The sequence below is a fragment of the Vanacampus margaritifer genome, chromosome 3, assembly GCF_051991255.1.
Source record: "Vanacampus margaritifer isolate UIUO_Vmar chromosome 3, RoL_Vmar_1.0, whole genome shotgun sequence".
Lineage (NCBI taxonomy): Eukaryota > Metazoa > Chordata > Actinopteri > Syngnathiformes > Syngnathidae > Vanacampus > Vanacampus margaritifer.
Genome location: NC_135434.1, coordinates 18887588 through 18906947, shown reverse-complemented (window position 1 = coordinate 18906947; position 19360 = coordinate 18887588). Strand labels below are relative to the sequence as shown.

Below are 19360 nucleotides of genomic sequence, written 5' to 3'. Positions count from 1 at the left end.
TAGAGCTGATGAACCACTGATCAGTGGGCAGGGCAGATAGTTGGAAATTTGAGTGGACGACATGCATGTGTGTGTGTGTGTGTGGGGGGCTGCATGAGCAATCTCTTTTGTGCCATGGGGAGAAGGGGTGGAGTACATGCAGTAAGAATGTGGTCAATATTAGAGAAGGGGAGGCTCTAAGCTCCATTTATCTGCTTACTGAAACTCTGTTTTAAAGTTTTTAAAAGTTTTCATCAGTTGGGAGCACCAAAAAGAGAGAGCGCGAGAGAGAGAGAGAAAGAGAGCGGCACAGCTGAGAGACAGCCTCTTAGAGCTCTGAAGCAGAAGTGATGGATTCAGCTCACCACAAAGTGACAGTCTTCTAAAGTGACAAAGGCAGCGCACGACCTGCCTTGGAGTCAAAGGCTAGCTAAGTCTCTCAAGACTTTTGTATCATTTTTTATTTTAATCGTTCCCCCCCTCGGGACACTTCGGAAAGTCAACCTTCTGGTGGGCACATGACAATCTTTTTTGATTCAATTATAAGCTTTAAAGCACTTTTAGCTGTTCACTGCTGGAATGGACTGAGCTGACAGAGAGCGAGTAACCTGACGGGGACAAAGCGCAGGAGAACAAAGCCATCTCACTTGGGATGACTTTCTATCAAGAGGAACTACATTTGGCCCAGCCACGCGAGCAAGACAACTGAGGGAGTCTCATCAATACGCTTCACTTTTCTTGTAAGCTTCAAGTCATCTATCATCATCTTTTGATAAATGAACTTCACAAAAATACTAAACTGTTTGCTAATCTGCATTGATAAACTGTCCGGGTTTGAAACAAAGGAACACGTTGTTTGACAATTGTAAGTTAAGTGAACTCAGAAAGTTAAGTTGTTAAGTATAGTGTCATTTATTTTTGAAAAAGATGCTATTTGACTATGTCTAACCTGTCAGTTGACCAACTAATTTGGTTGAGGGGGTTAATTTAGCGCAGGGGGATGATGGAGAGCAGGCTTTCAAAGCTAAGTGCTTCCTCGCTTTAAAAAAAAATGCTTTCATTAAGTCAATGCAATTGATTAGAACGACAATACAAGAGTGATGCAATATTACACACATGTACATAGAAATTAAATGTCTTTACATTTACTCTATTTTCCAATGAATTTCAAACCTTCTATCTAGCAGTGCAAGTACAAATTCAGGATGTCCCCCTGGAGCTCAAGAGGATATGGAGGCAGGATCTTGAATCCTGTCTTTGTTTCTGTTGCCAGGGTAGTGTTTGGATAATAGGGCTTTGAGGTAGAACTTATCAAAACAGTTCAGGAGACCCCAACTCCCAAATTAACTCAGATGACCTCAGGCACAGTATGAATGAGCAACCAGAGAAGTCGCAGTACAATTTAACTGTGCAGGTTGATGAAGCTCATCATGCTCCAAATATGTTTGTGTTGAGTTTAACAAGCAACGGGGAAAAAGTGAGGTCACTGTTAAACTAAAGTGGTGATAATCACCTTAAACATGCCCACACTTTTTAGGAAGGGGGGGGTGGGGGGGCTGAACAATTACTATGTGTCATGCAGGAGGCAGACATTACTCAGCAGAATTGATGCCAGTTTGAAAATGATCCACAGTACTACTGACTAACTGAAAAATAAGCGCTGCTGTGTGGTTGTGTTGCGGTCATAAAGAAAGTAGGACACAAGGAATGAAACGGCTGTGGCAGTATGTCGTGTAGGTGTGTCACGGACGAATGATATAGAGGTCCTGCATGGACAAGGTCTAGGTCTCTCTCCATGTGTGCATGGCGACTCACTCTAATGAGGTGACTAAGAATGTGAGGAATGCCACGCTCAAGCTGAAATGAGAGGGACGAGGGTGAGAGACATCAGCCAGTCAGGGAGAAGTTGCCCGGCTTCTAATTAATATAGTATGAGCTTTAGCAAATGGGCTGGAGTGCGGCTGCAGTCAGAGGTACACTGACCTAACTGCTGCACTCTCCTATTACGCTTGATTTAACATTGAGTGGAATTACCCAAGAGGAGCTGCCAATCAAAGAAGGACAGAGAAGTTTTCCACTGCACTTCTGACATTCATCTTTGGATCCTTGGCTGTGTGGAAGTATATTGAAGGGGCGATTCTAGGGTTTGAGCAGTGGTTCTTAAGCCTGTTGGAGGTACCGAACCCCACCAGTTTCCTATGTGCATTCATCAAACCCTTCTTTATTAAAAAATAAAATGATTATTTTCTAATTCAAGACATAAGTAATGAGCAAAATGAACAGGGAGAGTAGCCTTTTCATTGAATCTGGCTTTCTTCACCTTTAGTTTTGCTAGTTAGCTAGTTTTGCTCAACTTGACATTGCAAATCATGCGTTTAGGACGCTGACTTCCATCACTCAACTCAACTATGTATTTATTGAGCACTTTAAAACAACCACCACTGTTTTCTTAAGATGGAACCTAAGGCCAGCAGATACAATGACAACAGCAGAGGCCCTAGAATTGAACCCTGTGGAACACCATACGTTCCGTTATACGTGTGAATTCGTATTGCACATATTTCTCCGACTACTTTCTTTTTTTGCTCGACAGTTTGTATAATAGGATTACAATTAAAGAAATCACATAATGTAGCATCACAACAGCCACAAGTGACTACATACTGTATGAGCATATTTTAACATATTATTCTAGCTTCTTCTTCTTTTTAAAAAAGGATTCAGTTACCCTAAAATGTGATAGAAATATTGCACCTAGTGACTCAGAAAACCAGTTAGCACTTTCAGAGTGGCCTTTTATTGTGGGCAGACTAAGGCACACCTGTGCACTAATCATGGTGTAATCAGCATCTTGATGTGGCACACCTGTGAGGTGGGATGGATTATCTCAGCAAAGGAGAAATGCTCACTATCACGGATTTAGACTGGTTTGTGAACAATATTTGAGATAAATTGTAATATTGTGTATGTGGAAGAAGTTTTTGATTTTTGAGTTCATTTCATAAGAAATGGGAGCAAAAACAAAAGTGTTGTGTTTATATTTTTTGTTGAGTGCATAACTACTCTTGACCACTCAACAGCACCTTTTTAATCTGAACTGATTTCAGGACACTAATGAGCTTTGGGGCTTGTTAACAACAGATAGGGAGGATTAGGTTTTCTGTTGTTCCCTCTGGCAGACTGTGGATGATTTAATAACAGGCTGCCTCAGAGGAGGCAGAAGGGACTCTCTCCGGTCCTCTGGATACTTAGCTTGACGCCTACACAGCTGGAGAAACCCACACCCGGCATTTCACTGAGAGAGAGCTCATGTTCCGGGGGGAGCCACCACTCAAATATACTATAGTCATGGAATCATTGCCAACGACAGCCTGTTTCAAAGATTCTATGTAGATAGTTAGGACTTCATCAATACGATGTGTTTTTGTGCTAATTTCCACGATGATTAGATAATCAAAGATTGATAGATAAATCTTCTAGATCTAGAAGAATTTCATGATCAAGTCAGAATAAATCAACTATAACACCAAGATAAAAAAAACCACACTATATTCAGAGTTCATTTACATTTTTTTATAGACCCAACAACTAGAGCAATCTTCTTCCTCATCACAATCGCCTCAGTCATATTTGGCTTACCTTGTAGCACCCTATAATGTCATAATTTCCTGAAAATTAAACAATGCCTGAAAATACAATAACATTTGCACTTAACTTGATCAAAAATGTATTAAAACCCAATACTGTAATAATGTCACCAATAAGGTAATAAAAAAATTGAACTGATCTTGTAAATTTTTACTGATAATGACGTAATATCTTACATAAGAAGTCTTTGTGGCAGAGCAGTTCTAATCAAGTGGGCGGAGCACACTTTGATTAACTCTCTGCAGAGTTGGTTTAATGCTAAATAATTCAACTCTGTCAAACAACTTCAACACTGACCTTCATTTAAATCAGATGGACATTGTTGAAAATAAACTTTGGGGTTTGAAATCAATTCAGAAACATTTAATCACCAACATTTTAACACTCCAATTTTTGCTGTGAATGTACCGGTAAAAAAAATCTTAGATTATAAAAATCGTAGATTAACGAAACGCAAAATTTAGAATTTTGGACTGAAAATGAAATATCTGTCAAAAAAGACCCACCTGAAAATGGAATAAGTCCCCAACAATGTAATACTACATTATCAGTAAAAATGCTATTACAATATCATTCAGGATTTTTTTGTTAAATTATTGGCAAGATAATTACATTATTAGGTTTTATTACATTTTTGATTGAATTGAGTGCACCATGTATTACATTTTCAGGAAACTCTTACATTATTGGTTGCTACATACCTTGAACATGTATGCTAGCTCCATCACGAAAGGTAATGTGTCGTGTATATATTAAACAAATAATATACTTACGTATATTAAATTACTGGTAATACATGTATATTTATGTAAAAAAAATATGTCAATAAAAGTAAATTTTAAAGACACAGTATTGATTAATACAGAAAGATAATTGGTGGACATCCTGTTCTAATCTCAGACTCAGTCACCAGTATGGAGGACATTGCTGAATATGTACAGTACATTTGCTAAAACTTTAATTATACTATAATACTATATAACTATAAGAACTACATAGAATAAACAAAAGACAAACGTGAGTGGCTAATGGAAAAGGAAAATTGGTAGATCTGTCAGCAGTGAAGAACACGTCATCTAATCCGCGAGGTTTAACAAAGCAAAAAAAAAAAAACTGTGAGGAGGCTTAAAAGAAAGTGTAATGAGGCACACAAGAATTATACAGAGTGAGACAGATGTGATCTCACTATCTGGATTGAAATCACACTCTTCCTTTTTCTTCCTCGTTTTCTCAGGCTTGGTGAGTTTGACGCAGTCTCATGGATACCCCTTCAATGGTCCTTCTGGGGCTCCTTCTTGCTTATGGGCTAGTCTCTCCAATTGAGGGGAATGTCTCAGACAGCCACGGTTTTACAGGGACCCAAGAATTTGAGAGTAGTGACGATGGGCTGGAGAGAGAATTTCTCTACGCTGGGAGAAGCAAACGTGCTCCTGCTGACCAGCCGCAGGACAAATGCTCTTACACTTTCATCGTGCCACAGCAAAAAGTCACAGGTGCTATCTGTGTCAACTCCAAGGAGCCAGAGGCCATGCTGGAGAATCGGGTCAATAAGCAGGAGTTAGAGCTACTGAATGTGGAGCTGCAGAAACAGAAAAGGCAGATCGAGACTCTACAACAATTAGTAGAAGTCGACGGAGGCATTGTGAACGAGGTCAAGCTTCTGAGGAAAGAAAGCCGAAACATGAATTCCAGAGTTACGCAATTGTACATGCAACTCCTCCATGAGATCATCAGGAAGAGAGACAATGCCCTTGAATTAGCTCAGGTGGAGAACAGAATACTAAACCAAACATCAGAGATGCAACAACTTACCAGTCGCTACAAAGACTTGGAGCACAAGTACCAACACTTGGCCGCTTTGGCCACCAACCAGTCAACTCTTATTACCCTGCTGGAGGAGCAGTGCCAGGGTCGACCTCCTCTCCGAAATGTCCCTGTGCCGCAGCCGCGGGCTCAGCCACCTCGACCATCGCCGCCTCTTAACAAGCCTTACCAGCCACCAGTTCTTCCTCGTATTACCAAGCCACTCAGTAATGAGATACAGAATGATCAGAAGTCGCTACCGCCTCCAACTATGCCGACGATCATACACAGCCCATCCTCCACTGACAAGCCCTCTGGTAAGTCAGATGTATAAAATCTACAGTTTTATGAGCAGACACTTTTTTTGTTGTTGTTTTTTTACTAATCCTGAAAACACTGTCAGTTTGCAAGGCTCGAAATAAGCAAATTCACTGAATAGCAATACTGAGAATCAAAGATTTTTAAGATTTTCCAAGCCAAAAAGATTTTCCGATCCAACCTCCAGCTGCCACATGTAGTAGGAAAGTTCTGTGCTACTTATGCCGAAGCCGCTAGCAAGCAACGAGTGGCTACCTAGTGCGCCTAAACATTTTTACACTGCAAAAAGGAGTGCAGAAAATTTAGGGAAAAAATATAGTAAAACAAGAAAATGATTACTTTGAATAAGCAAAATTATCTGCCAACAGAACAAGAAAATTTTACTTAAATTTACCTGTAAGATTTTAAAAAATAAGAAAATAATACTAGGCCCATATCAACCACTGCGGTCTTGAAAATAGTATTTTCAGACTAAAAACAAGTCATGTCGATTTTTTTCAAGCTGTAGTCAAAAGAACGATTTTCTTACAATACACAAGTATGTTTCTTATGCTCGGATAACTTAGCCTGAGTGTCAAGCAGGGAGGTAACAGGTCCCATTTTCTTTGTCATGACCCAGCCAGGAAATGAACCCACAACCTTCAAGTCTGAGGGTAGGCACTCTACCACTAGACCACTCAGCTGGTACTGAAACAAGGAAAAATGAGCTTAGTAAACATAGCGAAATGAACCATATTGCAATCGTCTGTTTTCATACTTGAAACATACTAGATTATGCAAAAGCTTAAAATAAGAAAACTCATAAAACCCCAGTTCAGGGCCTTTGATATTGGTTAGTTGTCATCTTAAAATGTGGGAAATGCTTGTTTTAATCCTCACTGTACTTAAAACTGTCTGTTAACACTCAATGCCAAGACTGCTTGATCAAATAAGATATTTAAGTAATAAGTATCTTAAAATAAGCACAATGATCTTGCCTGACAATTTCATTTTAAGTAAAAATAACATGTCAAATAAAAATAAGCAAATTTAGGTTAAATTTAACAAATTATATCTTACTTAAGATTTCAGTTTTTGCAGTGTATAGAGTTGTTCCGAAGTTAGTAATCATCCCCTCTGTGGCAGCGAATAAGATACATTTGTCACAAGAATCATTGTCACGAAGGGATGGCGAGAAAAGTGGAAGAAGCTTTGCTAATTGCTAAACTAACCTAAGATTGACAAAGCTAACACTGGAATCAAGAGATTGGGTGATTAAATACACTATTCACAAACGTCTGACTTGAACCGCGTTGAAGTGGAAATTATTTATTATTTCTTTTTTTTTTTCCTTCTTTTTTTAAAATAAATTTTTGTCCGAATTTGTTCGAATCAAATTTTAAAACAAAGCAAGGGCCAATTTCCACTTTCCTCAGTGACCCTTTGGGTAAATAGTGGCTCAGTACCAAAGCTTGCAAGAGTCAATTCCTCAAGTATTTGTTTGTTCTGTGATTGTCTAAATTGCTCAAACCTGATATATCCTTTTCAAGAATATGTTTTTGGCGATTGAACTCCATCCATCCATCCTCAATCAGTGAATAATTGTAATGTTTTAGAATTATAAATTCACCATTAGTTAAAATGGTTGGACTTTTGACGAGCTATAATAAAAAAAAACTGTACAGGTATTACTGTTATTTCAACATGATTACACATATGTTACCGCAAAAGATTTAAGTTTATGTTCAGCATGTAAACAAGTAAGAGCTTTTGAAAGCAATGATTAGCTCAACCATTAATAGAATGGACGTCAAGAATGGATGGTCACTTCTTACTGTAGTGCTGGATAGTGCATGTTGAAACTGGGAATAGTTAAAAATAATAATAATAATCTTGAAATGTCTCTACATATTGTAGGCTATGATGATTTGACTCTTTACTTATCACAAACGGGTAAAACCTGGCAAAAGTGAACATTATATAAGAAACATTCAACAAAGCTACACACAGATAACATTGTTGTTCCTAAGGAAAGAAAAACCCAAACATAATTATCAATGAATTTACTTGAAAGTGACATAAGTAACATGATATAAAACTTCACTGAAAGTTAACTGATAATTATAAGGCATTGATTAAAAAAAAAAAAGATGCTTCCCTTGTTGCTCAACATGTTGATCCAATCCTTACTAAGAAATTATTTATGCAAGGGTCACCAACTTTTTTGACTCTGAGAGTGACTTCTTGGGAACTGATAATTGTGATGGGCTACCTGTTTGACACATACTTCTTAAATTTGATCAAATTACTTAATTATTAATAATTAATGAGTCTGACATTTATATAGGTGAAGACATTTATCTATAGGTGTATCCCAGTAAGCTGTTCCATTCCCCTCTTATATTGGATACAATCATTCATTAAATGTTGCAGGTTTTACTTTTATTTATTTATTTATGTATTTATTTTTGCAATGTCAGTTACTCGGGGAGGTGCCCAAATCAGTTCACCAACAACTATTTATCAAATTAATTATCACTGTAATCAACTATTTTCATTATCGAGTAATTGTATTTGAGTCATTGTTTAACTAAAAGATTGTCCAAATCGTCTGATTTTAGCCTCTCAACAGAAAATATGATTTGATTGCTGTAGTGCTTCATGAAAGCAGACTGATTCTCTTCTTTGTTTGATCAAAATAAGGCATTTGCCTTTCAGAGAGGGGCTCTGGTGACTCATGTCCGGGCGAGGGAAAACAAAGTCCAAACGTTTTTCTCATCATGGGGGGTTCTTGAGCCGTGCTTTGTCTTTGTCTGATCCCTCACCTTGGACGCTAGCAGGGGCGTGAAGAAATTTAGCTCCTAGGATCATCGGCACACACAACAAACCCCAGCACAAACAATAAATTCACAACTCAAGGAGGAGATTAGTAGTACTACCAACTTACCAAGGTCAAATGCAAATAGTTTTATGACTTAAACAAGCAAACTATTCAGAGTTAATATTAAAAATCGTAAAAACTGTATTTATGTTTAAGTGCTTCCAAAAAGTCAACCTTTAAAATGTTAGAAATGTTTTACTGAAAAAGAGCTATGAGTAACAGAGAAAGCCAGAACAGAGCACTGAAGAAGAAAAAAAAATTGAAGGCGTGAGATACCGGGAGGCAATGATGTCATTTGTTCCACTTGCACCAGGCAAGAATCAAGTCATGTTTCCCCCAAAGAACTGGACTTATCGAGTATAAAAGGATAGTGTGCTGCCTTTTAACAGCGCTACAAAAATACATTCTTGAAAGTAAATTAATGGCATATGAGATATAATTTATCGACAGATTATGTAGACAGTTTTTGTGATTCAAAAACTACATACCGTCCATACCTCTTACGTGGCATGTTGGATTGCCACCTTTCATGCACACCTCCTTACGACCCGCTATACAGTATGTCAATGATGTATTTGAGCGCTTTATTTACGGTGCCAGATGTGCTTAAACACTTTCACACTCAATTGGGGGAGCCTGTTGCACTATTACAGTGTGTTGTCCATGCTAAACAAATGCGCAAATGAAGTGTGTGGTAATAATAAGGTCGATGCAAGAGCTGATAAAAAAAAAAAAGATAATCTTCATACTAGTGTAATACAAAATTGCTGCACTGTGAGGACATAAACTACTTGCTACTGTTTCATCATTCCGCTGTCAGGGTTCCCTTTGCCCTCATGCCAGTGTTTCCTTTGGCTCCACAACCAGCAACCATTTCCCTTATAGGAGGAGAAGCCAAAGTCAATTTTACTGTTAAAATGAGAAGCACGTTGTTGAGGGATGGGATTCCCTTTGTCAGAATCCCAAATGTATTTGTGGTTGCTTTGGAGATGTTGTTACAGTGAACGCGATGACAGGGCTTTCTGGACAAAATATTACCTGCTTGACTTAATGCCATGTTTCTATCCAGGTCCATTTCGAGACTGCCTGCAGGCTCTGGAAGAGGGAAACACCAACAGCGGCATGTACTTGTTAAAACCGGAGAACGCCAACCGTCTGATGCAGGTGTGGTGTGACCAGAGACATGACCCAGGTGGCTGGACCGTAATCCAGAGGCGAGTGGACGGCTCCGTCAACTTCTTCAGGAACTGGGAGACGTACAAGGTGCCACCATCTCACACCAAATTAAGCACAACAGCAACTGGTGGCTTGTGTTGGATTCTGTCACTAACCAGATGTGAACAAATAATGAATAGAGAATTAGTTTCGCTCTTAACAAAGCGCCTCATGTAGCACACATGACTCATTAATCCCATCGACATCTGCTGGCCTTTGTGAATTTGCGTCACGTTTACTCTCACAAATCACAATCTTACGATATCGGACTGGTGGTTGTGTAAGATTGCTAGACTTTGGAATTCCCTGAGAGGAAATCCATCTTTTTTTAAGAGCAGGAAACTTTTGTTTACCGGCAAATCACAAGGTTTGAATTAAACTGTAGCAAAGGGCAGAAACACATCTTTCCAAGAGCAAATATTTTGACCTCCAATCAGAAATTGCATTCATGTGCTCATCAGAACAAGCGTTGTGTGATTCAAAGCATGTGTCGGCCAGGAGAGCTTCATGAACAAAACATTAAAACACACTGGATGATGTGCCTTGCTTTGTTTTCAGTAACAAAACAACATCACGAACACTTACTCAACGCTAGTCAAACATGACTCATAAGCTCCATTTACAACAATGGTCACTTTAGATAAACAACTTCATAGAGGAGCTAAGTTCATAATTAGCTTCGTTAAACAACCTACTGCCCTGAAATATCACTTTGATAGACGAGTTGTTTAAAGTTTCCCAACAGAGAATTTCATAATCACGCTTCTTCTTCTTCTTACTTGTGCACATCACAGCAAGGGTTTGGAAATATCGATGGCGAGTACTGGCTGGGCCTGGAAAATATCTACTGGCTGACTAACCAGGGAACCTACAAGCTGCTGGTCACTCTGGAGGACTGGTCTGGCAGGAAAGTGTTTGCCGAGTACGCCAGCTTCAGAGTGGAAGCCGAGGCTGACTTCTATAAGCTACGGGTGGGCCGTTACCATGGCAACGCCGGCGACTCCCTCACCTGGCACAATGGGAAACAATTTACAACACTGGATAGAGACCATGACGCATATACAGGTACAAATGATTCAATTAAGAAATCCATTTGAAAATGTGCTCCATTAATTGCCGTCAATCTCTCCAGGTAATTGTGCTCACTACCAGAAGGGAGGCTGGTGGTACAACTCTTGCGCCCATTCCAATTTGAATGGTGTGTGGTACAGAGGGGGCCACTACCGGAGCCGTTACCAAGATGGAGTCTACTGGGCAGAGTTCAGAGGAGGAGCTTATTCACTCAAGAGAGTGACCATGATGATCCGTCCAAACGCAAACACTTTTCACTAATTAAAAATAAAATAAAAAAATGCTGCATTTCCCTGCAACAAAACGCAAAAGTCCAAAGATGTTATCCCATTTTATCGTATTGGTACATTGCTCAGGTACATTATTGCATAGTGCAGCATGAACTGTTTCTCTTATGTCCCCGCTTATTTTCACCCCTCTGGAGAGAAATACTTTTAAAAAGACATGCTGCATTTACATCATGGTCACAAACAACTGAAAATCAAAGGTGTTAGTTAACAAGCAACGTACTGTATACTGTAGAGTCTCCAGTTCACTTTCCCAACAGAAATGTTTGTAGGGATGCGCCGATATTAAGCATTTTATGAATATCGGCATCAGCCTCTTTTTTTGTTTTGATGGCCGATATATTTAAAACTGTTATTTTTGCTCCGATGGGCGCTTTTCTACTCCGTCTGCTCTGAGTCAGTGGCTGTTGACTCCCTGCAGCATTAGCCCGCCCACAGCACCATCTGATTGGTTGCTCGTGCAGTGCTAACAGCCAATAAGCAGCAATTAGCGGATAGTAACGGCTAGCTTGCGGCTAACCTAGTAGCCGTTTTTTAGCGGCTATTTGGGAGTTATCCCAGGGTTAGCCCACAAGCTAACCGTTAGCTCGTGAATTAGTGGCTATTAGCCCGCAAGCTAACCGGCTAGCTCACAAATTAACAGCTATTAGGTTAGCCCGTGAGCTAACGGTTAGCTCGCAGGCTAACCTAATAGCCGTTTTTTTTTTGCGGCTAATTGGGAGTTATCCCGGGGTTAGCGTGTGGGTGAATGGTTAGCCGCAAATTAGTGGCTATTTGGGAGTTATTATAGTTGGTGCAAAAGCTGAAAAAAACTTTAACATGTTGCAAATCACAAAAGCTGTATAATAAACATGTGCTTGAAGGCATTTAAGCAGTCAAGTGCTGTCGTTTTTATTATTATTTTATTATTAAAAATTTTGACACCAATTTTTTTTTTCTTCCTGCAAATGTATATCGGCTTTAAATATCGGCCTCCCTGACTACCGATAATCGGTATTGGCCCTGAAAAAAAGCATAGCGGTCTATCTCTAAATGTTTGTCCAGGGAACAAATCACGATTTGATTTAAAATTACATTGAAAAGGGAATCACTTCAGTTAAGTCGATTTAAAACAGAAATATATTTTCTACATACAGTATATCTAATTGTACTATGCATTATCAGACACAGGAAAAGGTATCCCATGTCATTTTTTTTTAGCTTCAATTCTAAATAGAAGTGTATACTTCATCAGTGCAGTGACATTGTTTTCTACATGCGGTTGGTGTATCTGCCAAAGTCAGAATATGGTGTAAAAATATTGCAAATTTCATGTTCCCTGATGTTTGATTTTGTGACATGCAGAATGTTGTGTTTACTTTTTATTTTAATTCTTTAACTGTTTGAAACTGTTATCCATCAATTTGCTTGTATGAACCAAGCATTGTACTTACTGTATAAATTGAGAGGTTTGTTGGAAAACAATATGCGTTTGTACATAAGATATTTGTAATATAATGTAGTAAAACCATTTATGGTATGAAAAAAAATGCAATAAAATCTGTACAGATAAGCTTTCCCCTCTTCTTATTTCATTAAAAACTGCCAAGAAAATTGCTAGAATCATATGAGGAAACCAACATGAATCCACCCTATGATTATCTTTTCAAGAAATCCAGATTTTGTGAACCTAGCTTGGGAAGAAGGAAAGATTTACGAGGGGGAAGAAGTTGATGAATGTGCTGCTGTGAGCTTTGCTCATCACAACGTCACGATTCTCACGGGAATGAATTTGAGTATACTGACTATTAGTGCTCCCACTCAAGGATTATTGTTTGATTGCAGAACATTTTTTGTGTGCTCTTGATGACCTCTTCGCTGGTTTACAGAGTAACAATAAAATCTGAAATAATTATAATGGCAAGAGTTAATATGCAAATAAATAAATGCATAGTAAATACTCCTAGAGTGATTATTTTGTTTACAGTCTGTGAGCTAATCATAATTTATAGTAGTTAGTAGGCTTTTAATGATGCTATACTGTATAAAAGAAGGTGTTTGAAATTAGAGAGTGTCCTTGTAACATAAGGGGTACAAGTGTCTACAAAAAATAAAATAAAACAAGAACAAATACTTAACAAAGGTGTGTTTTTTTGGAATTTTGGAACTGACATGAAAAGATGTCAGTCACTTGCTGAATTATTATTTTTTTTTAAAGCAAAGTTAAAAAAAAAAAGACTTACATCAGTCATAAGCTGTTAAAAATGTATATATGCTATAATTTCTTTGGATGTATCGGTATGAGAGTAATGAAAATTGTATATGTGAGTGTGAGGATATGATTCATAAATGTATTATGGTATATGCCTATGAATTTCATGTACATATGTCGCTGGCAAATGTGCGTATGTTAAAGTGCACCTGTATATATGATTAGATTTATACATTTCCTTTTGTTGAAATACATTACCTTATCATTTCATCAAAATAAAACGAATAAGGGGTAGGACTAAATTTGTTTTTAACTTCCTCCTACCCCTTTTGAACATATAGACTCTTTTCTTTCTTCCTATTCTTGTTTTCTTTTTTACTTTAATTTATATTTTAGACTTGTAATGTGTTTTCTTTATGTTTATATGTTCAATAAAAAAACATAAACCATAAATGGTGTCTTTTAAAACCTAATTACCACAGTAAAACACACCCACCATTTTAAATGCCAAAAATCATTACATTTTAATGATTCATTTACCTTCCCATAATTAATTGGCATAAAAAGTCAGTTTTAAGAATTCCTGGCAATACAAAATCTAGCTCCACAGTATAGATTCAGCAGGCTAGAAAAATGAGTAATGAAATGTGACTGGCTTGGCCTGTTGAAGTGATGCATCTAGCAGACACGTTCACTGTCAGCAAAACCTTCCTTCACTTTACTAAAAGTGTCAATGAGTTTTCCAAAGACAGATGGAAAATGAACCCATAATGACTTCACAGTGATGAACAAAAACCCCATCGTGTCATACGATTGGATGCCAGACGTGAGGGTTTCCGACTGAAAACAATTGAGGATGAATTCCTGTGACTGACAAATTTACAGACAATTTTGAGTTTTTTTAAGAGGAAAGTTACCAACCGAGCTAGTTGCATGCACTATTTAAACTAATTTCTCCATATAAAACATATCATGTTGGTAAGTTATAGGGGTGACAAAAGGTTGTTGCACGTTACAATTCCCTGTTATAATATTTTACTGACAAGAGCTTCACTGGCTGCTGGAAGTGACAACGAATCTGTCATCCAAATGGTATTTGAGGCTTTTGAATGGAGACAAAAAATTATAAGAGTTCTGGTCAGCAACATGACTAGTACAGAATCCAAGAACGCTCCAAATTTTCCTAGTCACCAACAGTTACTCACATCTTCAAACCAGTTTGCTTTAACCGATTTGCGGTTACTCAAGGAGAATGTTTCATCGTCTCCATAAACAGAAACAACATGTTGCGTGTCAGACGACTCACCGCCATGGAAAACCTTTAGCAAGGTTGGCTGGTGCGGACCCCATACTTCAACCAACATGGAAAACCAAGAGCTGACACAGTGCTAAGTCAGCACAAAGCCGACCACATTTCCTGAGTTGTCAAACCTGAACCTGAACATTCAAACTTCACATCTGCAATTTAAGTCCGTGTCCTCGAACTGTTGTTATAAAGCCATTTTCCTTTGCCTTGTCAGATCTCTTCACATTCAAGTGTCTTGGTAAATCTTATCTTACCCACAAAAACCACAGAACAAATTGTTTTATTGAGACTTTTAAATACTCAAATTCCAGGCTCGCTACCACTGTGGACTTTTTCAATTCAGCTGTGCGTGAATGTTAGATTCTGTTAGAGGCAGAAAATACTTTAGGCGACAAGACTGGTTAAGGTAACACTGTGGATGAGTGATTAGCACATTTCGGAGGTTAGGGTTCGAATCTGGGTATTTGTGCTTCCTAAGTGGAGTTTATATGGTTTTCTTGTGCTTGTGTGGATTTTTTCTGGATATTATGGCTTCCTCTCACATATCGTTTCTTAAAGTGGAAGTCAACCTTAAACATTTCTTGACAATAATATGTTATATGTGACCTCACTAGTCTAAACATAACATTCTGATTAATATTACAATTGTGGATTATTAGTTATAAAGCAAAATGCAGCCATTTTTATCCATCTCAGTTGGCGGCCATTTTGCCACTTGCTGTCAACTGAAGATGATATCACAGTTGCTCAGGGCTCAGGCAACGGCCAATCACAGCTCACTTGTTTTCTGAAGCTGTGCTGTGATTGGTTGTTACCTGAGACCTGAGCAACATTGATGTCATCTTCAGTCGACAGCAAGTGGCAAAATGGCCACCCCCTGAAATTGATAAAAATAGCTGGATTTTGCTGCTTAACTCATATTCCCCTAACGCAATATTAACCAGAATGCCATATTTAGACTCGTGGGGCTACATAGAACATATTATTGTGGGGAAAAAAAATTGGGGTTGACTTGAAATCAAAGCAAATAAAACTTTATTTATATAGCACTTAACATACATAAAAATGCAACTCAACGTGCCATGCCATTAATACATCCAGAATAAAAATATCTAAATGCTATATAACAACTTTCTTTTTTTTCCTGTATCATCCACTCACACATGCACGCACACACAAACATGATCTCCCGGGTGGGAAGCGAACCTGCGCCGCCTGGTATAATAACAACAAAATAAAAAGCTAAAAGCAAAGTCTATAAAACAAACAATAAAGGAGCTAAAAACTAAAAGACAGTGAGATGAATGAATTAAAAGAGTAAAAGAGCCAAAGTAAAAAGATGTGTCTTGAGCCTCCTTTGAAAAACATCAACAGACCTGATGTCCTCTGGAAGGCCATTCCATAGTTGTGGACCCTAACCCTGTGTGTTTTGGTCCTCACCCTGTAGGTATAGTTAAAAAGCCTGCACAAGAGGACCTCAGGCTCCACGAGGGTTGATATGATAAAAGCAGATCAGATAAATAAGATGGCCCAAGATGGTAAAGACATTAATCAATCCTGAAACACATGGGGAGCCACTGCAGTGATTTAAAAACTGGTGTAATGTGCTGCCGCCCTCTGGTCCTCATGCAGCTGAATTTTGGAGTAATTGTAAGCTTGCAATACTCTTTTTCAGAAGACTAGAGAGCAGGGCATTTTAATAATATAAATGACAGGAAATAAATGCCTGCATCAGCACGTCCGTGTTAAACAAAAAATGATGCCATGTTCTTCACACACTGTGAGGGTTGCAAATCTTCGTCTTAATTTCCTTGCTTTTCTTGTTGGAACCACATCTAAGTATTGGCACGGGGAGTGTAACATAATTCAGGTATATTTGATCTTGACCAAATTTGATCTTGATTGAGACAGTGCATTATGCCAGTCTTGCATTTTGGATGAAAACAGAGCACTCGAAATTGTCTATAGGTGTGAATGCGAGTGGGAATGGCTTCTTGTTAAGTGTGTCAATCATCATACCAGAATTCTAATGATACAGTGCAAGGAAGTCGACCGCTGGAACTAGTATTCCACCTGGAGCTTTCATGGCTCCTATAACCTCTAAATGAACTTAAACAAAAACTATACATACATTTCAAAAACGTTATAACTAATACAAAGTACACAGATGAATGACACCACCAGACAGTAAGGTTTCGTTTTATTACCCTTTTTAAGGTTTGGGAATGTAGCATTTGTACATTGTTGGCAAGGCCACGGCATCATCGCCACATCAATGCTTAACCATTACAGTCATTTTCCATTGGTGAACTTACCCTTTGATATGCGAACTGAGGCATTAAGGAAATAGGTTTAAGGTTAACGCTAAGTAAGTGTGTGTGGGCTGAAGGAAATCCCAGGCATCTTTTGTCAATTGATTTGTCCCAATTAGTGTTGCCGCAGTTATTAAGCGCAGTTAAAATGAGCGGAAGAAGCAAGAGTCAGTCTTCCAGGCTCCTTCAGGTGTTAAGTGTTTTGACGTCTACCGCACTAAAAGTGCTGAGGAAGAGGATTTTCCCTCTGTGGCTTTGCCTCATTTTCCATACTTATGAACCAGCGCCACAAGTTTAATTCTCGTGGCTAGTGCAACGTGACAATTCAATCTTGTACTATTTGTCACTGTACTGTATTTTATTGTCATTCTTCAATGACAAAAGCCCAACTAAGTTGACACAGCAATGATTTGTGTGAACATTTGTCAGAGTACTGCTTAAATGCAAGAAGGCATACATAATGCCTAAACATAATTGTAAAACAACTTAAATAGAAAAACAATAAACAATGCAACCGAAAAAAAGTGAAAATCATATGCTTCCTTTCATTCATAATGCATCCCTTTGCTGCTGTAAAATGATTGTGATGCATATGGGAGTTATTAAGGATGCCTGAAATTGGAAAAACATAATAATGCGGTGAAGCGTCTCTTTGGGAGAATAGTCACTTCATTGTTTAGTGGAACTTTAGAATTCCACTTTCTTCCCATTTTCCAAAGGCTCAGCATTTGAACTGATTTCCAACTGTGGGTATGTGCAGAATTGTCTATAGCCTAACAACCTTGGACCGTTGTTTCATGCTCTGTTTGATGTTGTTCCAAAGCGTCACACAGTCCTATACGCAGTCCTCCTGAAGGAGCTCGTGAGAAAGCTCTCAAGATCTTGAATATATTGATATATCGAACTATATTTTCTTTAGTATAATTTTATTCTTTAGAGGATAGGGATGTATGTACTTAAATATTTCACTCAAAAAGTCACCCATGTGACCTTTAAGGGATTTTTACAATATAGTATTAGCAAAGCTTTCTTCATCTATAACTGAAGTCAACAATAAAGATAGCGTATCTGTCATAGATTCATGAGATAAATCATAACCGAATCAGTCCACACTTTAATAAAAACCAGTGTTGGTATTTGAAAGTATCAAAGATAATTAATAAATACATTGAAATGAACTATAAATAAAAACTGATTTACAAAAACTTCGCTTCAAATGAGCGCTTCCCACTGGCTGTTAATATGCACTATAGTCCAACGCATTTACAGCAGAACACCAACGGTCTCCACTCCAGACCATTTTTAGTCAATGAGTCAAAATTACAGGAAACATGGATTAGTTCCAGTACAGAACAAATAGACTCTGTTTTAATAAAGGAAAATATGAACAAGTAGAAAACTCTTACATCAGCAAAATGATTCATTTCTTGGAATTTCACTGACAGTTCTTTTGTCTCAAACCCTTTGCACTGTGTCAAGCTACTTTATGTCGCATTGTTTGAAATGTAACTTGATAATTACCATGCATGGTTACGATTTTGCCGACTATATCCTTGTCTAAATTTTTTTTTAAAGAAAGATAAAGATGCTTAGAGATATGATATTAACAGGATATTGCACCACATGTTACTAGTACAACAGGACCAAAACTGTTTATTATTATTATTATTATAATTATTATTATTATTATTAAGTTAATTATAATTTGCCTTTTTTTAAAAAAAAATACTTTAATTAGAGAACTAAAATGAAATACTGTTATTTTGGGGGATTTTATGACATTTGTATGGCTACATGTTGCTAGGCAGGGTACATAGGGCCCAGTCATACCATAGCTGCCCAATAACCCCCCACTTTCTACCAATTTTTGTTTGTTTGTTGTTCTTTAATTGTCTGCCATGTGAGGCACTTCATTTGCGTAAAAAGAAGAAATAAAAGGGGGGGGGCTAATTGAAAAACAGGCACATAATTTATCCCACGTATGCAGGAAAACGAGCATGCTCTGTTGCTGCCAAATTTTTCCATTGGAACAAAAATAGTCAATGACTCCTTCATGAACAACAGAAGTAGATAAAGCAATGCCAGGCATCACATCAAAAATATCTTAATTATTTGTAGTAAGGACTTTCAACATAATTTGACACTATGAAATCAACTGACTCTACAACCCATATTTAACCAACTGTTGTGACTACTAGCACTTTAAGCCATGCATGAGCCCTTACAATTCCACTAACATTCATTTTAAATACGAGACAATTGAATACACACAGGAATTATATATTCTTAGATTGTACCCCCCTTTTTTTAACAACAGAAAATGTTATCTGGCTCAGTAGAAAATAACTTATGTTTGATGTACATCATCCT

At 37.9% G+C, this 19360-nt stretch overlaps 1 protein-coding gene across 2 annotated transcripts; it reads left to right on the top strand.

The window, feature by feature from the left end:
• The first annotated feature begins 286 nt into the window (after window positions 1-286).
• On the top strand, window positions 287-13721 carry angptl2b (angiopoietin-like 2b). Of its 2 annotated transcripts, none has more exons than XM_077561476.1 (5): window positions 287-719; window positions 4862-5747; window positions 9678-9871; window positions 10618-10888; window positions 10956-13721. In XM_077561476.1, the coding sequence occupies exons 2-5, from the start codon at window positions 4886-4888 to the stop codon at window positions 11153-11155; spliced, it is 1527 nt and encodes a 508-aa protein (XP_077417602.1). In that variant the 5' UTR covers window positions 287-719; window positions 4862-4885; the 3' UTR covers window positions 11156-13721. The 2 variants fall into 2 exon arrangements, with proteins under 2 accessions (XP_077417602.1, XP_077417601.1); XM_077561475.1 differs by lacking the exon at window positions 287-719 and adding an exon at window positions 2816-2906.
• Window positions 13722-19360: the final 5639 nt, after the last annotated feature.